At 41.4% G+C, this 25,515-nt stretch overlaps 2 protein-coding genes across 11 annotated transcripts in view; both read left to right on the top strand.

Moving 5' to 3' along the window:
* Positions 1–20,994, top strand: part of PLEKHG1 (pleckstrin homology and RhoGEF domain containing G1) — a 128,038-nt gene extending 107,044 nt beyond the window's left edge. For all 9 annotated transcript variants that reach the window (XM_064413307.1, XM_064413309.1, XM_064413313.1 and 6 more), the window contains 14 exons: positions 3,147–3,193; positions 3,655–3,805; positions 4,795–4,926; positions 7,275–7,457; positions 7,546–7,641; positions 7,756–7,842; positions 9,687–9,720; positions 10,187–10,282; positions 11,502–11,540; positions 11,962–11,984; positions 12,835–13,053; positions 14,168–14,275; positions 15,088–16,756; positions 17,695–20,994. In XM_064413307.1, the coding sequence (XP_064269377.1) occupies positions 3,147–3,193; positions 3,655–3,805; positions 4,795–4,926; positions 7,275–7,457; positions 7,546–7,641; positions 7,756–7,842; positions 9,687–9,720; positions 10,187–10,282; positions 11,502–11,540; positions 11,962–11,984; positions 12,835–13,053; positions 14,168–14,275; positions 15,088–16,756; positions 17,695–18,797 (3,987 nt within the window). In that variant the 3' untranslated portion in view covers positions 18,798–20,994. The remainder of the gene's footprint in view (positions 1–3,146; positions 3,194–3,654; positions 3,806–4,794; positions 4,927–7,274; positions 7,458–7,545; positions 7,642–7,755; positions 7,843–9,686; positions 9,721–10,186; positions 10,283–11,501; positions 11,541–11,961; positions 11,985–12,834; positions 13,054–14,167; positions 14,276–15,087; positions 16,757–17,694) is intronic.
* A 229-nt stretch (positions 20,995–21,223) lies between these two features.
* MTHFD1L (methylenetetrahydrofolate dehydrogenase (NADP+ dependent) 1 like) overlaps positions 21,224–25,515 on the top strand; it is a 144,840-nt gene continuing 140,548 nt past the window's right edge. Inside the window, exons 1-4 of one of the 2 annotated variants that reach the window (XM_064413316.1) lie at positions 21,224–21,340; positions 22,471–22,555; positions 25,225–25,275; positions 25,353–25,406. In XM_064413316.1, the coding sequence (XP_064269386.1) occupies positions 21,234–21,340; positions 22,471–22,555; positions 25,225–25,275; positions 25,353–25,406 (297 nt within the window). In that variant the 5' untranslated portion in view covers positions 21,224–21,233. Of the gene's footprint in view, positions 21,341–22,470; positions 22,556–25,224; positions 25,276–25,352; positions 25,407–25,515 lie in introns of those variants that run through there. The other variant, XM_064413317.1, reaches the window with a different exon arrangement.

Below are 25,515 nucleotides of genomic sequence, written 5' to 3' on the forward strand. Positions count from 1 at the left end.
TCTTGAAAGGGACTTCCAATCAGTGTGGACAAACTCTCAGCTTGAGTCTCAGGTTTTTGCAGCTTCTACCACAACAGCTTTGGGCCCTCAGATTTAAACTGATCCCTGGAGCAATTCCAATCTCCTTGCAGAGATCAGTTTTAATCTGGTCTGAAGACAGTTGATGTGAACAAAACTATTTTCAAGCTGAGTAAGTTTAAGAATGTCAGAAGAAATACTGATGAGCATAGCTGGTGTTTTCTTTATGTTATGAAAGTAGTCAGAAAAATAGTAAAACCATCTTAGTTCTTGGTTTTTCTTTTGCTCCTGTTCTGAGCAGTGCACTTTTGTCAGGATGAGGAAGAACTTCTCTTAGAAGTGGCTCTCTTGGCCACTTTCCCAACATGTTCACATGAATCTGGCTAATGCCCGGGCAAGGTGTATGGTGTTGATTCACAAGAGATCTGCAAGTTTGAGTGCGTATCAACAATCTCATCCTGGAGGCAAAACACATGTCCTTGACTTTCTCCTGGCACTATGCTCGCATTGCTCAGTAAAAGTAAATGCTCTCTGATGGTTCTGTGTGGCGAAATGAGCTGTGGCTCACTGGAGCGAGTACACACATAAGTACAGTGTGGAATTTGGTGTTATGTCTGTTCAGAAAGTGACTGTGGTGATAGTGGAACCATTCTTAAGGTTTAGAGGTATTGAGGGCATAAGAAACTATCTTTTGTTTTTCCTACAAATTTGTTGCATTTAAGAGCTAGACAAAAATTCTTTAAAAAACAAAAAAAAACACCATTAAAAGTAGTTCTGACCTTGTGTAAAAAAACCCCAAACCAAAAACCAAACCAAAGAGCGAGAGTGTGAAAAGGCTCCTGGGGATTTCAGACATGCTTTTGATTTTGAGGGGAATGTGCACACAGCCTACTCTGTAACCCTGAAGTGTTTGGCCTTGTTTGTTTTACAGATAGTACTTTCATTGGTTAAAATTTTACAACAGATACTCTTTTCCTTTTTGTTTGAAAAGCAGACTAATCATGTGATATGAGCAGAATAAAAACATAAAAATAAATGGGCTCAAAATGTTCTTCACTCTGCTTATGAAGTAGTTCTATAAATTGTATTATTCTGTTAAGATAGCTATGGGAATATATTAAAATTTATACCAAAATCCCCTGAATGAAAACTTGGAATTAATATATGCATATATAAAATAAATTACATTTTTTCACCATACTGAATTTCACCTTAATGTTCTTTCTTAAGCACCCTGGCTTATTATGAGTGCTGGCTGGTTTGGTAGTGATTGCCAAAGAAAATTACACACTGTAATAGCTGCAGCTCTCTAAGGTTTGTTAATTCTTAGTTTTGAGGGGAGGGGGTTTGGAGCTGTGTCTGGGTTTCCAAGCATGGACAGGAGCTGTCTGTGACACAGGCTCACTTCCTCTGCATGTGGATGTGGGGCACAGGTAACACCACCACAAAACTGAGCTGCCATGACAAAGTTAGTTCAAGTGTGAAAAACCAAGCTGAATTATTTAACTGTATTTGTATCAAGACTGCTTTTAGTTAGTTTGTTGGTTTCTAAGAGAAAAGCAGTTTAATAAGCTTGCAGCCCACTAGTGAGTAAATGGGGATAACAGTCCCCTGGGGTAACATTTATTAGAAGTTTGCTTGAGTTATTTTTCTCAGAACAGTGAATAGTGAAATCCAGTAGGACATACTGAAATGAATTGCAATGACTTGTGCTCCTGCAGGGTAACATCTTATTTTATATGGGGTCCTTATGGATCACTGCTCAGTGCAGAGATGAATGGCACAACCTGCTTTACCCTCGGGAGAGGGGGACAGGACCAGTGCTGTTGGAATTGGCAAAGGGCACTGCCTGAGATGGCTCTTTCTGATGAATAGCTGAATGAAAAACAACCAAACCCCAACAGTGAAAAACAAAAGCCACAGCCTGTGTCAGCCCTCTCCCCAGGGGTGGTGTTCCTCAGAGCACTGTGCCTTCTGTGAATGCAGATGTTTGGTCTCGCCATTCACCAGGAATGATCCCTGGGAGACAGCCCCTTGTGGAGCACAGCTATTGTACTGCAGAATGCCAGAGCCCGTTCTGAAGACGCTTGGAGTGGAAACTGGGGTCTTATTCACTGCTGGAGGATTGTGTTTTATCTGTCGAGGTCTTATGAAAGGAAAAGTGGTTGATGCAGGGAGCACTTTGCCATTCTACAGTGCTTTCTTAGCCTTTAGGACTCCAGTAAGCTGCAGAAATTGTGTCTTGTTTGGGCTAAAAGTTCGTAGGCAGATGTGGACTTAGAGCAGATGGGAATGTTTATGGAAATCTGTTCTTGCATAGAATTAAATTATGATTATTAAGAAAAAATCTTAGGCCAGGGAAGAAAGAAATGAAACTCAGACTTCAGCTCTGAGAAGCTTATCAGCATTAAGTTTGAGTAATTTCAGTGTGACAGGCAAGTGTGGAAACCCATCCAGATCTAGTTGCAACTTGTTAGGGTAATAGCTGTCTGCTTTCACATAATTTACTTCTTAAAAAAATTACTTTTGTGGCTTCTAATTTCACGCTTAGACTGTGCTCACCTGTGAAAGTATTTATAATTGCTTGAAAATGGCACACCAAACATAACCTGCAGAACTTAATTCTCCCAGTAAATACACCAGGTATGTGATGTGATTGTTGGGGACGTTCTGTGCAGGGCCAGGAGCTGGTTGTGAGTCCCTTCCAGCTCAGGGCATTCTATGATTCTGTGATATGGGTGTGCTTCAGCACACAGAAAAACTACATAAGTGCAGCCAGCTGTTTGAAGGATATCTGTGTAGTGATGGTGTTTTGGTCAAGTTTTTGTGTTTTTTGGGTTTTTTTGAGATGCATAGATTTTCATAGGGTACCTTGGAGGCTTTGTTGAAAAGTCACTTATTTTATCTCTGTGTAGGTTTTCTTGATTTTTCTTTCAAAAAAAGGAAAAATCTCCCCCACAAAAAGATGAGATTAAATTCTGGTTGTGATGGGACTATCACAGTGAACATAGAGAATTTATGGAACAGGAGCTGAAGGAGGTGTTGTCTTGACATCATCTTTTTCTTGCACACATTAGCTGCTAGTTTGACAAAATCTCAATATATGCAAACTTTTCCTCCCTGTGCAGAGTGAAGATTTCCACATATATACACAGTACTGCACCAACTACCCAAGGTAGGAATTATGGGCTCCTTTTCTTCCTTTGTCCCTTGGCCAGGTTGTGTAATGCAAGTTACACTCTAGGAAAAAAAAAAAAAAAAGTTAGCTTCTCCCCTTCCTAAATTTGCGGGAATTTACCTTTTATGTAAAAAAGGAAAATAATAAATTTTATTAATGAAGTTTTGTTTCATCTATTCTTGTGGTTCACTGCTTTACCCTTCTTTAGAAAATGATGGTCTTATTCTGCAATGCTGCTTATAGAATTCCCAGTAAGAGAGACTGGTTGCATGTCAAGGGAGAACATAGCTGAATGCACAAGATAAGTTTAAAAAAAAGGCAAACCAAACAGCAGAAACAGCAGTTATTGGAATGGGAGCCTGGTGCCCCTTTTTACAAGCTAAAAAGGAAGCAATTCTTTACTTTACCTACAGACTTATGGAAAGAGAGTGTCTTAAAGCCTGTATGGATGTTTTCAGGTCTGTGGCTGTGCTGACAGAGTGCATGAGGAACAAGGCACTGGCCAAGTTCTTCAGAGAGCGGCAAGAAGCACTGCAGCATTCTCTGCCCCTGGGCTCTTACCTCTTGAAACCTGTCCAACGCATCCTCAAGTACCACCTGCTTCTGCACGTAAGAAATGTATTTCGTTTAGGGCTGCTGCACGTAGGAGTTCCTTCCTCTGGTACAAGGCTTGGTGGTTAGAAAGGTTCTGGTTTTCCTTAAATGCTCATGCTTTTGTGGGTATTTGATTTCAACATGTGGAGACTTTCTGTCTTTGTCACTTCACACCATATGCATCTATTTGGAGTGGGGAATTTATGGTAATTATTTTAGACACATTGCATCAGTCTTTGCATCCAAATAATTAGCACTTTTTTTTAAAGCTGCTCTGTAATTCTGAAGTTGTTTGGAAAATTGAAAATTCTTGTCATGATTAAACATTTTGTACACAAATTTATTGTTCCAATGAAGAACAATGTTTTTTCACATGTTGCAATGCTGGGGGTGGTTGAAAGAAGGACTAAATACATATAAACTCCCTGACTGCTAAGAATTTTGTGGAGAGGAATGATGGAGGAAGTGGGAACTCTTTCCACATTCAGTGAATTGAGTTAAGCAAGTTTCGGAAATTCATGCTTTATTGTTAACATTTTCCACATATGTTTCCTATTAGAGAGTCATGTTCTAGTGAAGTGTAAAGACACTGATCCTTATTTTAAATGCCTGGTGCTTTTCTGCTCTCCAACTGTAAAGCAAAGCCTGGGGTAATTCCATCAGGGTTTTGTAAGTGTGTAGAAATGTTCTGTGCTCTAGGAAAGACATTAAATGCTGTCTGAAAGATCTCCTGTCAGTGTGCTGCGCCCTCTTTCTGTGCCTCTCTGGTCACACTGGCTGCTTCAAGTGCCCTTGCTACCAAACTGACACCAAAGCCTTGACTTGGTGTGTCATCTTGTGTTAATCAAATTGATAGGCACACACATCACTAACAAAGGCAGGAACGTTGCCTTCGAGTGATTGCGATGCACAGACAAAACAGTAGAGATAACACAGTATTGCCTGTGACTGGGAAAGTTCACTTAGGAGTAAGGGGACTCTGGGTTTTTTTCTCTTTGTCTTAGGAAATAGAAAACCACCTTGACAAGGACACTGAGGGCTATGATGTGGTGCTGGATGCCATAGATACTATGCAGAGAGTGGCATGGCATATAAATGACATGAAGAGGAAACATGAACACGCCATCAGGCTCCAGGTGAGTTCCCAGAGAAATTTTATGTGTGCTTGTGAGCTGGTTTTGTCAATATATATGCAATTAACATTTTTTAGTTTATCTTTTCTTTTAATCTTTGTCAGTCATAATTTAGAATCTTGTTGAGCACGCCTGTGGCTGTTTGATCTTGGAAACCATGGTCATAACTGCTGCAGGAAAATCTCAGACATCTCTAACCTACAAGCAGCATCCTGTAAAGCATTTATTTTGCAGTAATATGGAACTTAAGATAACTCTTCTTTCTTCCTTTCCCTCAATTGTACAGCACTGCTGTACAACCCTAGGGCATGGCTTTGTTCAGAAATCCTGTGGTTTCCGATTTCTTCCCTTTGTGCTGATTAATTTTGTTTTGAGGCATTTCTTTTGCTGATTCTTGTTCAAGTACTTTCCTCTTGGGTTTCAGAAAACTCATTATCAGTTGCTTTGTGAAAAGCATAAACCTAGAAACATGATACTTGGAAAAACTCTAGCTTTGCTTCAAATGAAGATTTTTTTTGGGGAGAAGAAATGAAAGCTATGTCCTGAGTAATTTTTGTCATCAAGAGCAAGGAGAAAGCTCTTTTGTAGAATTTATGCTCTCATTCTGTTTCTAGGTTCCTGGTGAATCACATTTTTATGTTACATTTTCAATATTTATATCACTTTAAGAAAATTGGGGGGATTTTTTAGTTTATAAAAGGGAGTAATAAGCTTATCCCATTTCAGAAATCCATATAATTTAATTCTTTGTCCTTTTTTTTTTTAACATACATTAAATTTATTCACCCTTTTGGTGGTTTTCTTCTTTTTTCTATTTTGGGGGTTTTTTAATGATTGTTTATTTTTTGTGTTGCTGTTGTTTATGTGTAAGGAAAATTTTATAATTCTTGCCTGCAGCAGGGTAACCTTTGCCACACATTGCTGGAAATGCACGCTAATGACTTTTAACAACAGTCTGCTATAAATCTGAGTAATTATATTCAGAAATAAATAGAAGTTAAATGCTTTTGGAAAAAACAAAAGTTTTTTTTTATTTATTGAGCTCAGCTGGCAAATGTTTGGGTTTGTGGAAAATGTTTATGTTCATGGTTCTCCCTTAAAAATGTAAAACCTGCCTCTGCAGCCATAGAGATAGGCCTTCTGTGGGCTCTCACACTGCAATGTGGTCTGCAAGTACTGCAGCAGCAGTTCCAGCACAAAGTGTCACTCAACAGTGGTGGACTTGATCCCTTTGCTATATCCTGACTTACTAAGAAGCTTCTGGAGAGATCTGATACAATACAACTTTTTTAAAACCTTTTTTTTGCCTTTTGTAAAATAAACAACTCTCTGTATAGTCCAAAGTGGGCTGCTTTGGGGTTTTAGTCCTGTGAATGATTTAGCCTGCATTGGTGCTTCAAATGGACTGGAATGTTTTCTAGCTGAAAGCTGTATTAAAGTCTAATGTCCTAGAATGACCAACCTAGGATGAGGCAATCTGTCCCTGCTTTGCTATGCTGCCAGGTTTAAAGTCTGATGGACATTTTTTAAGAGTTCCCTAGTTAAAATTTTAGCTTGCTTTTAGAATTTGATGTCCCATGCTTAAGTCCTATGTCATTGCCATTGACAGAAAACATAAGCACGTTAAGGAAACAGGATAGCCATAGCTAAGTGACACAGTCTTGTGAAGGTATTCTTAGATGTTTCTCCAACCTTTTTTTTTTCCCTAAATAATAAATGAGGTGAGAAATATCTCTGGTATCTACACAAATCATTAAGATAGAAGCAAATATTCAGTTGTTCAGTTGACTGAATCACTTGTGGCTGTTTAGTCTTCTGGGAATCATCTCTTCAATCCAAACACCTCACAGAAGCGTCTTCTGTGATGGGCTTATAGGACATGGACATGGCATTAGAATTCATTCAGTGGGAGACCACACAACTTCAGGAGGATACCCAGGGTGAGAGGGAGATGTTAAGAGGGATTGGTTGGGGACATGAAGGAGAGTCTGAGAGAAACTGATGACTGACTTACAAAAGATTTTCTGTCTCTGGGAGCAAGGGGAGCAGAGGTTGTGCTCTTTCATTACAGGGTGCCCCAGGGAGTTCAGGGCTCTTTGCTGGGTCCATGCAGAGGCAGTAACCAGGACTCAGGGCATGTTTTAGTGTGGGCTGTGCAGTGAAGCCTCCTAACTTGGCTGCAATGTTATACATAACTTACCAGCCTCAGGATTGGTGTCTGGTGACTTTCTGCTGTTGGATGCTAAACGTTATATAGGAGAGTGCGAATGGCCTCAGCAGATTGTTTGTGTCTTTTGTTTCAACAAGATCTCTGAAATTAATTTTGGTTGTTGTTCTTTGACGTGTTGCAGGAGATACAGAGTTTGCTCACTAACTGGAAAGGGCCAGACCTTACAAGCTACGGGGAGCTGGTGTTAGAAGGAACATTCCGCATCCAGCGAGCCAAAAATGAGCGCACGTTGTTCCTCTTTGACAAGATGCTGCTAATTACAAAAAAGAGAGATGAAATGTTTGCATACAAAGCTCACATACTGGTATGTCAGAGAGCAGGTGGTAATGTGCTGTTTACAGGTCTCCCTAACACTCCTCTGTGATTCACATTGTTTCCTCTCTTCGTTGCAGTGTGGAAACCTGATGCTTGTTGAAGTAATACCAAAGGAACCACTTAGCTTTAGTGTCTTCCACTACAAAAATCCTAAGATGCAGCATACTGTCCAGGTACCACAGAAACTCCCCTGCCCACTGGGTAACATGGCTCATGTCCATATGGTATTTATGACCCTGCCTAGTGCAGGAACGCATTTTTCTCATGGTGCCAAATTTTTTTATCAGGCAAAGTCGCAGCAAGACAAGCGCCTTTGGATTCTTCACTTGAAGAGGTTAATTCTAGAAAATCATCCTGCTAAAATTCCTGCCAAGGTAAAAAAAAAAGGACAATCAAAAACTAACCAAAGGAAAAAAAAAACAAACAAAAAATGCAAACAAAATCACAGGACACCTCCTTGTATGGGTACTAACTTAAAACACTCCTGTTAGCTGCAAGATGCATGCAATATACAGAGAGTTTAGACTCCAGGATGTTAATTAATGTGTTGTTCCCTTATATTTTTAAAAGTTCCTCAGAACTAATGCTAAAGTTCTACTATAATTCTCTGCAGGGTTTGGTATGGGAATAGAAGAATGGGTTAGCAGCATTTGCCTGCCAAGACATAAGTAATGGAGGTGCAACGTCAGAAAGCCTTACTCTGAGAGTACATTTTAGCTTGATGCTGCCTGTCTGCAGAGCACTGGGATGCACTGTTTGCAGTACTGTAGGTTTTTTTAATCAGTCTTGGTTGGGTATCATAGCAGTGAAGCCATTGGCAGCACACACTTGACTGCAACTACACATGCCCATCCTCAACCTAGCATCCTTAGCTGGGACATCTGGCCCTTTTTGGTGGGATAGCTGGAGAGCTTTATGGCAGAAAAAATGAGGCACTGATATCATATTCGTGGCTATAATATCTTGAGATGAGGAAATCTCCTGCTCTTATTTATGAAATCCAATCTTAGAGCTTTAGGTGATGTCTCCCAGTGTAACATACAGCACCTCTCAAAGGGGATTAACACTTGTTAATTCTTGCCAAGACACAGCAGACATTGATGGGTGTGGAAACAGGATTTTTTTTCACACTGAATTTACTCTTGGTTTTTCAGTTTCCCTGACTGTTTTATGCTGTAATGGCTAAAAAATGTTACCTGTGACTGACATGCACCATACTGTACTAACACGCATTTTCAACAGTGTGACAAAAAGAGACTTATGGAAGAAAAAAGCCCTAGCAGGTCCTATTGCTAATTCTCCTCTTCTCTTTTTGTTAGCAAACTCTGTTGAAGGTATAATGTTTATGCTAGTATCCATACTTACACTGTAATTACTCATTTCAGTTTATTAGATTGTTAAAAAAATACAGCACAATCTCGGCCTTTGTATCTTTTTTTTCTTATTTCTTACTCAATTTTTATTTTATCTGTAGAAAAAAATGTGAAACCAAAAATATTTTCTTCTCAGAGGAATAACTTCACTTGAGAAAGGAGAAGTCTAATGAAATAAATCTTTGAGGTTATCTGTACATTTTTAATTTTTTTTTCCTGTTGAACCGGTAATTGCTGGTTGTGAGGCTTCTGTCTGCCCAGCTTCTGGGGAATGCAATAATAGTCCACATGTGACGCCTGGTGGAAAATTACCAAACTGCACCTGTACAAGTGCAAGCATTTTAGGATATTTCAGTTTAGATTATTTTCTTACTTAGTAGCTGATATGCTTCCTAAAACATCCAGATTTTTTTTTTTCCTATTAAAAAAGGGACAAATTTTAAGCCATTGGGAAATGCTCTTTATCCTGCATCAATCTTACTTAAACGAAATTATGAATTTTTTATGGCACACACTCTTCCTCTCCTTGCACTGCCTGTGCAGAGGTGAGCATGCAAGATAAAGATTCTGGAGGCAGTGAACAACAGGTTTTGTGTGCAGACCTGGAGATAAGCTCTGGTGAGTTCCTGCCACCAAAATTTTCCTCCCCATATGTAACATGTCCAAAGTACAGAGAAAAATAAAAAATGCAAACAAAAAAAAAATGCTGGTAACCATATTTATTGGTTCCCAAATTAAAATTGCTGTTATTTGCATATAAGCTCACTACTGTGTGTAACATGCAATACAACTTGCCCTGCTACTAACAGTTTTCACTTCTTCTTTTGTTACTTTTTCTCTTCCAGGCCAAGCAGGCAATTCTCGAAATGGATGCCATACGTAAGTTGGGTCTTTTTCCCTTTTGTTTTAAAAATCAATAAAACCATCTTGAAAATTTTGGCTTTAGCTGGTGATGTCACCTGAGATGGAAGAATGCCAGGCTTATGTTCCTTGAATTATGACCCTGCTGGAAAAGGCAAAATTAGATAATTAGATGCAGATCCTGTGGAGCTTGTTGGGAAGGCTCTGACTGAGAAAGTGGCAGACAAACAGGATGGTGGTGGATCAGTGTTCCTGGGTTAGCCCTCTGGAGCCAGGCCCAGCTAGATGGGTAAAGCATTCCATGGCTGCCTGGCTAACAGCGACCCCAGCAGCACATCCTGCTGATGTAGCTTCAGGCTCTGATGGGGTGCAGCTGGATTAGGCATATAGGGATGATGGTACTGCTTCCAAAGGGGGCTGCCAAGGCATGTGGAGTGCCATCCTTGTCACTCTCTTATTCCCTGTGCCTCTGCTTGTTCCACAGATCACCCAGGCTTCCACTATAGCCCAGAGGGAGAAATGAAATCGTCCTACCAGCCTAAGGAAAGCACTGCTCCAAACAGAGTGAGGCGGAAATCAGGTGAATAAACTCATTTATACCCTAGATGACCAAAGGAAAAACAAGCAGGGTTCTTTTAGGGGTGGATTAGGCTGGGTACATGGAATTGGTTTTTAATCTGCACTCCAGGCAGGTAACATGGCACAGTATCTCTCTGATGTGGATGAAGTATCTTATTAACTATTTGTTGTTCTTGTAATTTTTTTTTAATCCACATTTTGCGTTTAATTTAAGGAATATATATTTGTAATGGTGAATTTATAAAGAGCAGCTGGTACTCTCTAATAAAGTGCATATGCAGGAAGATCAGTCACATTATTTAAATCTGACATTCCCCTTTACTGCTGTTACTGTTGTCTCAGCAGTGCATCTGAGATTACAGTTGCTATCCTGATTATGATAGGCTTATTATTTCAAAACATGATTACTATCTGTACTTGGTGTCATGTTTGCCTTATGAATAATAGACATTTGAGAGGTGGTTTTGCTGAGTCTGGGCTTTTTTTGCCCTCCTAACTCAAACATCTATCTATAATTACTCTCAAAGACACTCCCAAAGTCTTTGTAGTTGGGTGACTTCATATTGCAGTCCCTTGTGTTCCCCTATTTGTCTCCTTAAAGACCTTTCCAATTTGGTCTGTAATATTGTATTTTGGGAATGACTTAAACAAGGCTCATGAGAATATTGATGTAATGATATACAGGAGCATTTGTGCCTGAAAAGCAGTCAAGTTCTTATTATGTTTGACGTATGTTTTCCTTTGTTTCTGAGGTGTTTGTACACCTTTGTTGCATTGGTGCTGCTCTTTCTGTGAAAGGAAGAATACAAAATACTGACCAAAGGGCCTCCTATGTAATCTTCAGCTACTTACACTTTCTAAGCCCATCTAAGACTTTGGTACTGTATGCATATTTCTAATAGAAAAACCTCTAACAGAGGTGATAAGGTCTTTTGAAAGAAGGAATCTTTGGATGGGATAAAAAATTATGCGTGCCTTGATGAATGGAGAACAACTGCTATTGCATTAAGAAACAAATATGTGCTTTGGTAACAGCTGTAGATTTGACACTTAACAGATCATCTTTGTGAGGAAATTTTGCAATAAAGAAATTAAAATTTGGCTTCACTGCGTGGGCTCAGAAGCTTAAATTTTTATATACATGTTAAAAAAATTTTCCAGGATGCCCACAGCTTTATTTGAAATGCCACAGTGGGTAAACATGTTGTTGTCTTTTTCAGAACCCTCATCTAGAGTCCATAAAGTTTTGAAGTCAAATGGTAAGATACTTTGTGTACTGTTTACTGCTCCTGTACTTTGTAAAATGACTGAAGACAGAATCTTTTTTTCTTGTGACTGTCCCTAAATACATTAAGGGGAGGAAGAGGATTTTTTGGGGAAAAAAAAGCCAAACCCAAAAAGTTAGTGTTTAAATCTAGTATCTGCTTTTCCATACTTGGGGATTGGTCCTGTAAACATCGTGAACACTTCCTCAAATCATAGCAATGATGCAAAATCAGGGCCTCAAGTGGAACTCTGGTAAAGCTCATGCTGTCTCTGTTTTATCAGAAATCCCATCTAGTCTGTTTGCTCAATTGCTGCTGCATTCAACCCCTTTGGGGAATTCATAATTGGGGTGGCATTGAAATGGGCATACCCTGACACCAGTTTGATTATTCATTGATGTGTTTTTGTTTTCAGATGTAAGCCCAGATATGCAGAAGGTAAGCCATTTCTTAAATGCCTTGTTTTAGTCCATTCATATGACTTTAGAGCACAGTATTTACTGGAGAATCTGCATCTTTTTGGTTGTGTTGACCTTCAGAATGGAAACAAACCCATAAATGTTATTTACCATCTCAAATAAGATTACTAGAATAAAAAAAGTAGAAATACAGCTTAGTATTTTGGGAATATTTAATAAAGAAAAAAATCACCAATCCATATATGGTTGTGGTCTATAATACAGTCCAATCAATTACTAGTGCTACAGGACACTTAAAAATACCACTAGAATCAAGGAAGTGCAGTGTATAAAAATAGTGTTAATTCTTTGAATCATATTATCTTTGTGTTTATTAAATAAGACTGGAAAGTTTCAACTTAGTCTGAGATGTATATAAGTAATGATATATCACCAAACAGAGCACATGCAGCTTAAGCAGATTTTAACGAGCATTTCTAATTTTTTCATTTTCTGTAAGAATTTGTATGGAAATTTCCAGTGCAATTTGAAAGTCTCATTTTAAATTTCAGGTCTTGGGGTTTTGTTTAGGATGGATTTTTTAAAAGTGTGTATGTTATAAACAGAGTACATTAGATGCTACTTCATTGTCATGCCATAATATTGAAGCTCGGAATTTGATGTGAATGGGGTCTTTTGCATATATTTTTTCAGTTCTAAATATTACATGGAAAAGTACTGGTTGTTGTACTTACTTCTTTACAAATCTCAGTTCACTGCAGCTAACTGACTGTAGGTTAAACCTTGCCTGTGAGTCTGATGTAAGAGGATCTTACTAAAACATGGACTCTCTAGAAACTTCTAATCAAAGTTTCATGATTTTTTTTAAGCGGATGGGCATTGAAGGAGCCCTGTTATCTCAAGCCACCAAACTAGGATCAAGTGAAGCTCTACTGAATTCTAGGAAGAAGGTTTCACTGGAATCCAGTGGGCTGGAGAGCCAGTTTCAAGAGTCTATTGAGCCAGCCTACAGTAGTGATCATGATGAAACTCTTCAGACTTCTGCAACGGAACAGATTGATGCTGATGATGAAGAAGAGTCTGAACAGGTAGGAAAAAGTGGGGAAAAAAAGAAAATAATTTTTTCTTAGGGAGAATGGAAGAAGGATTAAAATTATGTATAAAACAGGCTGATGTGTTGCAAATGTTTACAACTTCCTCTCCTTAGAAACATTTTTATTTAGGCTTCACACAATACTCACTTGCATTTTAAGAGAGAAGATGTAAAAGCCCCTACACAGAGGGAGAAATTCCCACTGTATGAATTTTACTTACTCGTTTGCAGTTCTCCAACCTGGTTGTTCAGAAAAGTTTGACCTGTTGCACACACAAGGCTGTTCCTTGTTTCTTCAGCTGATGCCAAGGAAAAAACTTTTTAGTCCTCATGCAGAGACAGTGCTTTCAAAGCAAGGACTTGAATATTATATTGAGATTCAGACACTGCTGCATGTGATGGGATGTTTCTTGATCTGTGAGTCTCTGGCAGTAGCTACAGATGGGTGAACTTGAATATGAGGAGTTTTGAGTAGGATTTATGAAAATGAGAATCTTTATCTCCTATTACTGCACAGATGGTAGTTTTTTCTCACTAAATGAGATTTTTCCACACATATGTAGTACCTTTCAAAGACTAAAAATCCAACTTCAAAATGTGGCTGTATTAAAGAGTCTAGATTTTCAGTTTATTTGGTTTAGTTGATACTGAGGTCATATCATTGTGCGGTTCATCTATTTTGTGACTTATATTAAACCAGTTATTGAGATTCTTTTTGAAGATGACTGCATTTCCTCTTTAAAATAATACTATTTGCATTATAAATATTTCATAAAATAGTATCTTGTATCAGTGTAGTGCAGTGTCTTGTAATTCCCCCTCTTGCTAACATAAGTAAGAACAAAAGAATGAGTAAGCACAAAAAATACCACAAAAAAATTGATACTATTAGCTTAGTGGTTACTACTAGATCTGGCAACTACTAGATACTTTTACAGGTGTTATAATCTCTGACTAGTTCTTGTGGCAGTGCTAACGACTCATGAGCTGGTTCATCTCCCAGTATAGGTCCCTGACCTGTTGTAGCTCCTAGTAATTCCTCTGAACCAGACTGTACAAAGAACAGTAAGTTTTATTACCCCTCACTTTTTTTTTCTTTAAAATCACAGCAAAACTCACAGCAGAAATCAAAAGGGGGAAGAAAAAGACTTAATAGTCAAGCTGCTGAAAATGTTGAAAAACGGAGAAGTCTCAATCTCAATAAATGTGAAATGCAGGTAAGTAATTCTTATTTTTTACTTCTATTTTGCTATGCATCATAGGTATCTCAAAGAAATCTGTTTTCCCTAGGTTGACAGATACATCATCTTCTGTTTATGTTATGTATCAATGTTCATATCATCAAAATATTCATGTCTATGACAAAAGACTCCTTTGGGGGCTGAGAAAAACTGACTAAACCAATCAGCTTTAACTGAAGATAAAAGGCATTATCTTTCCCTCACTCCCCCAAACTCTGGCCAGCAATATCTAAAGCATCCTTTATGTTGGCATTAGGGAGCACGTGGCCTTGCTGTAAATTAGATCTGGATGAAAACTTACACTAAAAAGAAAAAGATGTTTTCAGTGGCATGTGCTAGAGAGCATAAGATTCCTTTCTGCTAGGGTTATAGGCGAGGAAAAGGAGAAGAACAAAACTTTTGGCACAAGCCCAGAGTCAGATTAGCTTAATCCAACTGTGAAACTGCAGAGTTAGCATAAAAGGTTTAATCCAACTCCTGCCAAACAAATTTGCCTTTAATTACTCAGGCATTAACATAAGCTACTGTCTTGTATTTGAAGTAAGATGTTATTAAACACCGGGAGTGAACTCTGTGCCATGGTAAGGATTAGGAGGCAAAGTAGTCTGGCACTGCCACCTTGGCTCCCTCACTCTGTTGAGAGAGAGCCCTTGCCCTGCCCATCTCCACGTGACTCTCTGCTGCAGGACACACTGGTGCTGTCGCAGTCCTGTGAAAAGAGGGAATTGCTGTATTATTATTATTACAGGGATATACTAATGTTACCTGCAAATTTCAAATCTCCACAGAGCTCCAAGGACCCTTCAGATGAAGAATCAATGCAATTGAATACCGATCTTCCATTTTCCTGCACAGCTAGACAGCCACAGTCTCCTAGACAGTTCAGTACACCCCAGAGCAACTCTCTGATCATGAATATCCTGGGGGGAGGTACCTCTGTTAGAAACATCTGGACGGACCATCAGATCAGGCAGGCATTGTTCCCCAGCCGGCGCCCACCTTATGAGAATGAGGATGATGAAGACGATTACCAGATGTTTGTACCATCAGCGTCTACATCCAACACAAGCTCAGCTCCTGGTGGAGAAAGGAGGGGCTCTTCTGGCCGTCCATGCAGCTGGCACTTGGGGCAAGCGCATCAAAATGAGACTTCCAGCCCCACTCGTCACAAAATTGTCAGACGGGCCAGTAGTGCTGGTGAGAGCAACACGTGTCCAGCCGGCGCCAGGTGTAAAACAGGGGAGCGTGGTTCTCGAAGGGAAGTGAAGACAGCAGAGGGGAGCAGTAGGAATGCGTATCCTGAATCTTCAGAGGAGCTGACTATCGATGATATTGAACATGTTTATGATAATATAAGCTATGAAGACTTAAAGCTGATGGGTCTGACAAGAAGGGAGGAGACACATCATGGTCCCCGGAGATCAGCTAGAGACTCTCTGTATGAGGCTGAAAACAAAAGCAGCTCAGATTCAACTTCCAAAAAGAAAACATCAAATCAAAAGAGGACCTCCATTCATGCTAGCAGGGAGGAGATACTGCTCAGTAAAGAAGCACCAACTTCAAGTTTGGATGAGCTCAGAATTATTGAAGACAACATCTATGACACCATACGGCTTCCAGAAACATCTCTATTGAATTTTAAATGTGAACCCTTAAAATCCTCTAAAAGGAGAAGTTTTTTGGAAAAAGACTTTGCATATTGTGACAATCTACGACATTTTGTTTCTGAGGAGAGTCTGCAGTTCAGTGAAGATGAAGGTCCTTACCATCGTGTTCCCATTGACACTGACTATCTGAGCTTAGTCGATAGCTCCTCCAACTCCGACTCGCTGTCGCATAAGTCTGCGGCAGATAAACTCTCAGAAGAAGTAGACGAGATTTGGAATGACCTGGAGAACTACATCAAGAAAAATGAGGAAAAGACAAGAGACCGTGTCCTTGCAGCCTTTCCTGTTTGTAAAGATGACATGCAGGAAAGGCTGCATGCTGGTAGCACACCTGAACTGAGTAAAGATGTGGAGTACTCACTGTCTACTCTCTCTCTGCCAGAAACTCCTATTTTCCCTAAAACTGTGAAGCCCAGGGCTGCCACCATAAGTGAGGCTAATCTGAGGTTTGAAGACACTACACCATGCAAGGAGAACTCTTTTATGAGTTTGAACAGATCTTCCTTCTCCAGTGAGATGCCTTTTGTAGATAGCCCATATGAGCCCACCAGTAGTGTTCTGTCCAGCACACCTGCAGAGGGCGTGGAAAATGACTTGGCTGTTATGGATAAAACAAAGAACAGAGTTTTTATGATGGCAAGACAATACAGTCAAAAAATTAAGAAGGCTAACCAGCTTTTGAAAGTTAAAAGTCCAGAGCAGGAACAGCCAGCTGGCAGACAACAGAAAATGAAACACAAAGATCTTGCTGCTATTCTGGAGGAGAAGAAACAAGGAGGTCCTGCTATTGGTATGTTAAAAACATTTCTGTACAGTTACATTTATTCAGTAACTTTCAGTGAACTTTGTGTTCTGAAATGGAACATTATGAATTTTTCTCACCTTGGTCATTGAGTATCAGGATCGTATTTTCTGTGTTACAACTGAAATTAATTTTCTCACACTGCTTTAACAAGAACGGTCCTTTATATCTCATTTCTGGTTACTTGATAACTTTGGGAAGAAATAGCAGGGCAGTCTCAGGAAAGAGCAATTCAGCTGAGGCTGGAAGTAGAAATCATGCCTGAAGCACTATTGGCCTCCCCACAGAAAAGCAGTTGTTTCCTTTAATAGCATGTTCTTTAGAGTTGGACTAAACCAGTGTTTTTTCATGTCAGTCTGCCTTCTAACAAGTCACGTATATTTACTCAGGTACCATTCAGAATCATACCCATAAGCATAAGGAATGTGGTCAGATAAGAAAGAACTGATAATCTTTCTATCAGCTAATGAATGTGCAAAGTCATGGATATGCAACATGTCTGGAACTATTTTTGTCTATGATCAATTGAAACCAATGGAAGATGTGGAGCCAGCAGACTCCATGCACCAGAGTGTCATTCTTGCCTTCTTGTGATATTTTTAAAATTCCCTAAATATCTTATTTACCAGGCCATTTTTAGAATGTTCTTTTCCATTTTAACATAAAACAAGCAGCATATTATTGGAACCATGTGCTGCATTGTGTCCTGCATGACTGCTCACTGTAGCAAGATATTTTATGCTTCTTTTCCTCAACAAAGTGTACTGAAATGTGATGCAAAGGCCTCCAATGTTTCATGTTACTTTGCAGAGGCCAAATTTATTGACACAACTGAGCGCTTTGAGATTTTAACATTTTAACATTTTAGTATGATTCGCTGAAATGGATTCCTCATCTGTGCTAAGTTAATTCTCTCTTCTTTCTAGGTGCCAGAATAGCTGAATATTCCCAGCTTTATGACCAAATTGTCTTCAGGGACAGTACACCTAAGGTCCAAAAGGAAGCCGGGGCCACTCCTCAGGAGCCATCAGCTGGGAGGTTTTCCACACCCACGGCCACATGTCCTCCCCGTTCCCAGCCCACCAGTGAATGCTCAAGAGCAGAAGATTGGCTTTTGCATTCCACGTACAGTAACGGCGAGCTGGCCGACTTCTCTCCATGTTCCGAATCCCAGGACACAAAGTCCAAGAACTCATTTACAGAAGCTGGTACAAAAAGCAATTCAAAGCAGTTGCCATCAGCTGGCTCAGTGCCTTCCCTTCAGATTTCCAACCGTCTGCATGTCCCAGCACAGAGGTGGAGTGCCATTATAAGCCAACCAAACAAAGAAAACTTGCATCAAGATCATGTCTATAACTCGCTGGGGAGGAGAGTAAGCAGTGCAAAACCACAGGCATACAGCAGGTCGCAGTCCTCGTCCTCAATAGTGGTCAACAGGTCTGGAGAATCAATTGTATATGATAATGAAATTGATAAGAAAAGACTCCATTTGAATAGGAACTTTCGATTCAACAGCCATCAAACTCCTGGAATTGCTTCAGGATATACAGGGCCGGAGATGAGAAAGCAAATCCCCGAAAACTATTCTGATATGATTCTGCAGGATTCTCAAAAGGTTCTTAGAGTGAACAGAGCCTCCCCTCTGACAGCACAGATGGCTACTCAGAACTATTTTTCAAATTTCAAAGATTCTGAAGATGGAGAAGGGGATGATGATGACTATGTTGAAATAAAGTCTGAAGATGAGGGATCTGACTTGGAGACTTCTCAGAACCAAACAAGGAAATCAGATCCTAAACTGCGTAACACAGATGCTGTTCCTTCTGAAATGTTCTGTGGCAAAACTGTCTCCTGTACTCCTGCAAAGTCTGCCAGCAGCAAACACGCACTTACCCCATATCTGACTGCATACAGTGATTCGGATAAACTGAATGACTACCTGTGGAGAGTACCGTCTCCTAATCAACAGAATATTGTCCAGTCTTTAAGGGAAAAGTTTCAGTGTCTCAGTTCAAGTAGCTTTGCTTGATGCTTTCAATAATTTCTAGCTGTACTGCCTTATCATGACAGAATATATACTAGGACAATCAGTACTGGCATCACGTATTTCCATAATATTACACTATCAGGCATTGTATCGCAATAATGTTGTAAATAGATGCAAAATGTATCTTTTAAAAAATGGTTTAGAATCCTAGATGTGAAAAAGGCCACGTGTGCACTGTCTGGGGTCTCTCTGTAGCACGTGTGAACTTCTCATCTCCTGCTGACCCTTCACATCTCTTCATTTCTTAGGTGTGATACCCCCTGATTCTTGCCATCGAACCAGGTGTAATAACATTTGATTCTTAAGCCATTTTATCATTTGGAAACCTTGGTATTTAGACTTTCCAGTTGGTGTCCAGTGTTCTGCATCCAAAATACCTGTATGATTACTCTGCTTACATACAGGAGCTGGGCAGCTGCTGCTGTGACTGTGCAGATTTCTGAGCAGGGTTCTGGTGATTACACCAACAGGTTACGTGTGCAATTGCACATAACCTTTTTGCACGTTACTTTTCATCAGGCAGATTCCAAGTGTGTGGGACCAATGAATATGCTACATTATTTTAGAGCAAGCTTCTTACATTTTAAAGAAAATCTAGTCCTAGCACTTGTGCCAGGCTGATAGCTCTGTGTCTGAAGCCTCTTCTACTTTCTGGAACTGCATAGGAGGCAGAAGAGAGGCAGTGGAGGCTTTTTACGAGAACCTGTGGATGTGACACAGTTCTTGCCTGGGGAATGATTTTGGCTTTAGAAGGGGAGCTGCACTGCTTGTCAAGAGGGCTAGGCCAGTCTTGGTACCTCCAGTGATGGTGGCGTTTGTGACACACAAGCAAGATCTGAGTATCTTGAGTATCTGAGTATCTTGTGACATGCAAACAAGATCTGAGTACCTTGAGTATCTGAGTATCTTGTGACACGCAAGCCAAATCTGAGTTCAGCACCCAGGAGTCGAAAGCTGCTGGGTGGAGTTTGAAACAAAGCTGTGTGTTACACACAGTGACCTGCCAGGCACTTGCTCAAGTCCCAGTGTCAGTAACCCTGTAAGAGAATGAGGCCTGGTCAGATTCTTGGGTGAAATGCTAATTGTGGGGCGTGTTTGGCCCACAGGGTGGTTCAGTGATACTGCTGGTTGAGTGACAGGCTGTAGTCCCCAGGGCATGCATCTCCTGTGGCAGGAAGTGACCTTTCCTGACAGAGAGAGGTAAAAAAATATCTTTTGTAAATCAGTCAGTGCTGATTCTAATCCAATTCATGTACAATAAAAAGTAGCTTAAAAATGAGAATACATTCCATTCTTTTGCAAATAGTGTATAGAATAAATGCTGCCGTTTAGAGCAAGGACAGGCTTTCCAATACCATCTGCGCTTAACTTCCCTTCATCATCTTTGTTGCACAGGTTTGGATTCTGTTACTTGAAAAAACATTGTACCGAAAGGAAAGCCTAGATACATCTACACTGATCATCTTGTGTGACTGTTGTTCTTTTTTGGTGCTTACATTTTCAGATTACATGGATAAAGCCAGTACCGAGTTAAACATATCAATAAACAAAGGAATTTCATTGAAATACTATTTTTACTAACCACCTATCACTCCCCTCAGTTACAGAGCACTGTACTTCCAGAACAGCTGATTATTTACTACATCGGTTACCATGAGGAAAAACTGAAGTTATTAGTGTACAGCTAATTACTTGTAGACTAAGATTTGAGGACTTGAATTTATTAGAACTGACTAAATTATTTACCACACGTATCTTGCATTGGCTAGGAATTGTTCTTTTGAGGGCTGGTTGGTCATGGTACTTACTAGCTCGTACCACAGGGATACTTGTTACAGTCAGCACACCCCCTGTGATAGGACCCCTATCTATCTAGTAAAATCCGACTGAAAAATAATGTTGTACATATTTAAGACGCCGAGGTGTAGCAAAGCCCATATTTATTTAATATAGCTTGTAAAGTATTGTAAATATGGATAGAAAGTAAATCTGTGGGCGCGCATCTAGATTTGTTTAAACGGCTTTAGGAGAATGTTTAACTCGCATCTCATGCAACCAGTGGAATCGGGAGGGAGGGGAAAACAACCAACCAACCAGAAAAAAAGGGACTTCTACTAGTATTGTAACTTCTCCCAGGGACCATTTCATACTATTTTTAATAAACGTTGAGTATGCAAAACCTTTGGGTGCTTTTCATTGCGGGGGGCCGGAAGAAGAAAGCTACTGGCTTCTGCCTGATGTTGGGGGGTGATTTGGATGCAGCTTTTTTTCTCGCAAAGAAAAAGCGGAAGCGAAAGCCGGGGAGCGGCGGGGCGGGGAGCGGGGGCGGGCGGTGCTCCATCCCCGCCCGCCCCCCGGCCTCGCTGCCGCGCTGCCCCGTGCCCGCGGAGCGCCGCGGCTGCCGGAGCGCGGAGCGCGATGCGGAGCGCGGCGCTGCGGCGCTGCCTGGCCCCGCCGCTGCCCCCGCCGCGCCGCGGGCTGAGCGCGCCGCTGCCCCGGGGCCCAGCCGCGGCCGCGGCCGCCCGGTAAGAGGCGCACGTGGGGAGGCAGCGCCGGCTGATGCAACCGGGGGGTGCCGTGGTGTGGGCGCCGAGGGAGGAGGGGAGAGGGGGAGTTGGGCGATGCGCCCTCGCTGGGAGCGGCGGGTTGGTTTTTGAGGTGGGATTTTTGGGGGAACCTCGTGGTAAAACTGCCCCGTTCCCCCAGAACTGCTGGCGGGATTTGCTGCGCGTTTCGGTTTTGGGGGCGTTTTGGGAGCGGGCAGAGCTGCCGTCGTGCGGCGGGGGCTCAGGTGAGGCGGTGCGCGGATGTGTGCCTGGGAAAACGTGTCCCTGCTCCCTCCCCGTCCCGATTCAGCCCTGGATGGGATAGTTTACAATGGCATTGAATTGAACTGGTCATTGGCTTCTGCAAGGGTAGGAGCTGTCAGAAATCCACTCCAGGCTGTTCTCCTCTGTTTGTCTTCCTTGCTGTGGGGGACAGACAGACATATTTCCTCTTTGTCTAGCTGGGTAAGTATCACCTGCACATGCAAAAAGTAATGGAGGAGAGCTGGCTGCCACTTACCCAGAATTTTTTTCCAGAAAGCATTCCCAGTGCTTGGCTGTCACTAGTTTTTCCAAGAAGCAGTGTGGCAAACAGAGCTGCCTTGTCTCCCTTCTGCCAGTGGTTTTGAAAGGCATCCATGAGAGTGGCTGTTCTGCTGCTCCAGGGGTTGGTGTAGCCCGTGTTAAGCCATGGCAGCCGGAGCTGTAAAGTCCTGTGCATCTGTCACTGCCCTGGCCAGGGGTATGGAGATGAAGGATGCACCTCACCCAAGAGGGGATCAGACAGCTCAGGGTGGTGGTTCCCTGCTATGCTTCCCGTGGTGGGGCTGGACAAGCTTTCTCATGAATTTGCACAGCCTAGCTATAAAGTTTTGGGCATGTCAGAGCAATGGCCCACATACCTATTAAAAAAAAAAAAAAAGCCTTTTAAGGTTTTCTGTACCTACCTGCTGAGCACCAGCACTCACAGTTTACATCCAACCATAATTTTGGAGATTGAAAATTACATGCACAAGCATTTCTGTTACATTGTTGACTAACATTGGTTTCTGCCCACTAATGTTAGGAGAATTTATTTTGTTAAAGATTTACTTGTTATTGTGTTGCAGCAAAGTCACCGACAATGCAAAGAATTCCTTGGCCTCTCTTAAGAGAGAAAACCCTCGCCTTGAGCCAACGCTTGCCATTATTCAGGTAAAGTATGTCTGTGCACTCACTGGCTGTGAGAGGTCTCCTTTGGTATTGTTACTTGTCTGAAACTTCAGAAGCACACCATGGAGAAAGTAATTTTAATCCTTTTTTCCCATAAAGAATATTGTCTGCTTTATTATAAAGTAAAGAAGTAGGATGAGGTAGCTCCACCAGATGGCAGATTGCCCTTCTTCAGGCCTGAAACAGTCACAGCAAACTTCAGACTGGGAAGGCTTTGCAAAGGAAAGGAAGGGAACAGTTTTATCCTTCTTCCTTTTGCCAATGTAGTCCCTCATTTTAAGTGTGGATCACTTTTTCTCACAGCTTGTCTAGGTTGATTAACTTAATAGTTGAATTAAAGTAGTGTTCTCAAACCTTTATTTAGCTTGAAGCTTGTTTTGCAATCCTGAGCAAAGTCCTTATGTTCCTGAAAACGTGGGCCTCTCTTCACTTCTCACCCCTGAAATAACAATGCCAGGATTAATGAAAGACCCTGTTGCTTCCTGTCAGCCATGTTACCTTTGGGTAGCTACAGCTTATCAATGTCTTCCTGCTCTTCTAAGGAGAGGAAAACCACACTAAAAAGTCTCAGTCAGCTCAGAAGGGTCTGTGTGAACTAAGTGTAAAGTGTCAGCATCCTGTAGATGTAGCAGCACTTTCTGATGTGAAGGAGTCTTGCAGTAATTGAGAACCATTGTTTCACTAATGCTGCAAAGAGCTTTCCATCCACAGATGGTGCCGTTTTTGATAGTCAAAATCAGGGATGAGGATTGCTATCCTTGCAAAGCTGAAAGATGTTCATCCTTAGATCTCTTAAGGTTTGAAAGCCACAGAACTAGGAACATTTATCATTCAGAGGGGACCCAATGCTATGCTAGCAAAAATGTAATTGTCCTGTTTCCTAGGATGGTGGTATTGGTTTTGAGTGAGCACACACTGAAACTCTGACCCAGTAGGTTTTAAGTTTGAAACAAAACTGTAAGTATTTTTAAAGTACTGATAGTGAATCTAAGTAATGCAGCAACAGCTTTATTTCAGAAGACCTTCTAGTGAGGCTATCTGAACAGTCTCTCTCATCTCTCACCCTCCCTGATCACTGCATTTTCACAGAGCCCTCTAAGCTAAAGCTTAAGGACTGATAGGAAAGCAGTGTCCTGTTTTTTCTCACTCCTGTTAGTCTCCATCCAGTTGCACCATGATCTGGACTAGGATGGGGATCTCTTCCTGCCCAAGGGGTCTAAAGAGGCTTCCTTTCAACCACATTTGTCTCCTGGATCTGGTTTTCTGCATGGCCACATGCATGTTTTATGCTGGCACAATGGAAGGGATGTCCCTCTTGTCCCTGTTTGCCCCACTTGATCTGCCTCATGAGGTGGCTGTAGGAACATGGAGATCCTTCTAAAATTCACCCAAGCTGTTCTCCAGCTTTCCAATCATCTAGCTCTGGTCTGGTGGTGAAGACTGAAGCCCATTTTAAATGTATATTTGTTGGTGCAAAGAAAACTTGCTTTGTTCTACAGGTGTTCTTGTGATACACTGCTCTACCAGTAATGTGGGCAGAGCCTTAAGATTTGTGCTGCTCCCCATGTGCCACATCTGCCCAGAGGAGCAGGGGGAGGACAGGGAAGTTAGCTCCTGTACTCGTGAGTGATGGCAGTCGGCATGACAGGGCACCACCTCTTCTGCAGGGCTGGGAATGAGGAGTTGCAGACTGAACCTGCAGTGTAATGATTTTAGGAGTGTCCCTTTCCTCTTGAGTCAACTGAATCTGAATTAATGCCAAAATTGATACTTGTGTTGCTTATTATCCATGTTGAACCTCTGTTGGAGCTGTGCAACAGCAAAAAATGATTGGTGGGTGCTTCTTAATTTTTTTGATGCTAAAAAGTAAAATAGAGCATCAGGATCCTGCTTAGCAGTGGAGCTGTTGCCCTGCAAAGCTCAGCAAAGCACCACTGGCTCCCCTGCAGCTTCTGTCCTGCCCTTGCACTCTGCCAGCCCACATGCTGAGCTCTGGCCTCACCTGTGCTGCTCAGTGGGTTTTGATAGGAACTGGTTTAGGGCAGGGACTTTCTGCACTCACACAAGGTCAGTGTTCACCTGCCAGTGCTGCAGCAGCAGGGACATTGCAGGGGACAGTGTGGTACCACCTGTTGCTCCCTCCCAGTTAAACTTCTTGAGCAGTCAGTGTGGGGGCACAGTCCCACATTTACTGTCACAAGGGAGGCAGCTGCTGAGCTGTCCCTAGACCTGTCTTTTTCCTTGGCACAGTGGGAGCACTGCACAGTGTCCTCAGTGCAGCAACTTCTGTGCTGCCCCTCACTACGAGCTGCCACGTTTGGGGAGTGGGATGCTCATAGTGCAGTGCCAGGAATGCTGGCAGTGCAGGGAGGGAGCTGGGGATAGAGGGCAAGCTGTCCTTCCCTAACAGGAATTGTGCTTCTCCATGAAGCCTGTGCTTTATAATGCTCTTTTATTCACTGTCAGCAGTCTTGAACTATTTGAAATTAACAGGGATGGCCTTCTGCTTCTTTCTTAGATTTGTTTCTTATTAGTTTAAATACCTTTAGACACAGACATTGTCACTATGTTTCTTGCATAGACATGTGCATTACTGTACTCAATTTAAAAATGTATTATTTTAAAACTCAGTTACTGTTTTGTTCCCCAAGGCACATAATGACCAGTTGATTCAAGAAGCAAACAAGAACTTTGCCAAAGAGGTAAGCTTTAGCTGATACATGCGTTAATAATCGTGAGCTACTTGCCTTTGGTAATTATAAGTATTTTCTTTCAACAGATTGGTCTACGTGTTATTCACATCTGTCTTCCTGAAGGTAGCACCAAAGATGAGGTAACTGAAGTACCTGAGTCTTCCTTTTCCATTTTTGTCATAAACTCCTATTTGTTACTGACATTCATTATTATCTTGACTGACCTCTAGTAACTCAAATTAGGCTTAG

This window comes from Passer domesticus, chromosome 3 (genome assembly GCF_036417665.1).
Source record: "Passer domesticus isolate bPasDom1 chromosome 3, bPasDom1.hap1, whole genome shotgun sequence".
Classification (NCBI taxonomy): domain Eukaryota; kingdom Metazoa; phylum Chordata; class Aves; order Passeriformes; family Passeridae; genus Passer; species Passer domesticus.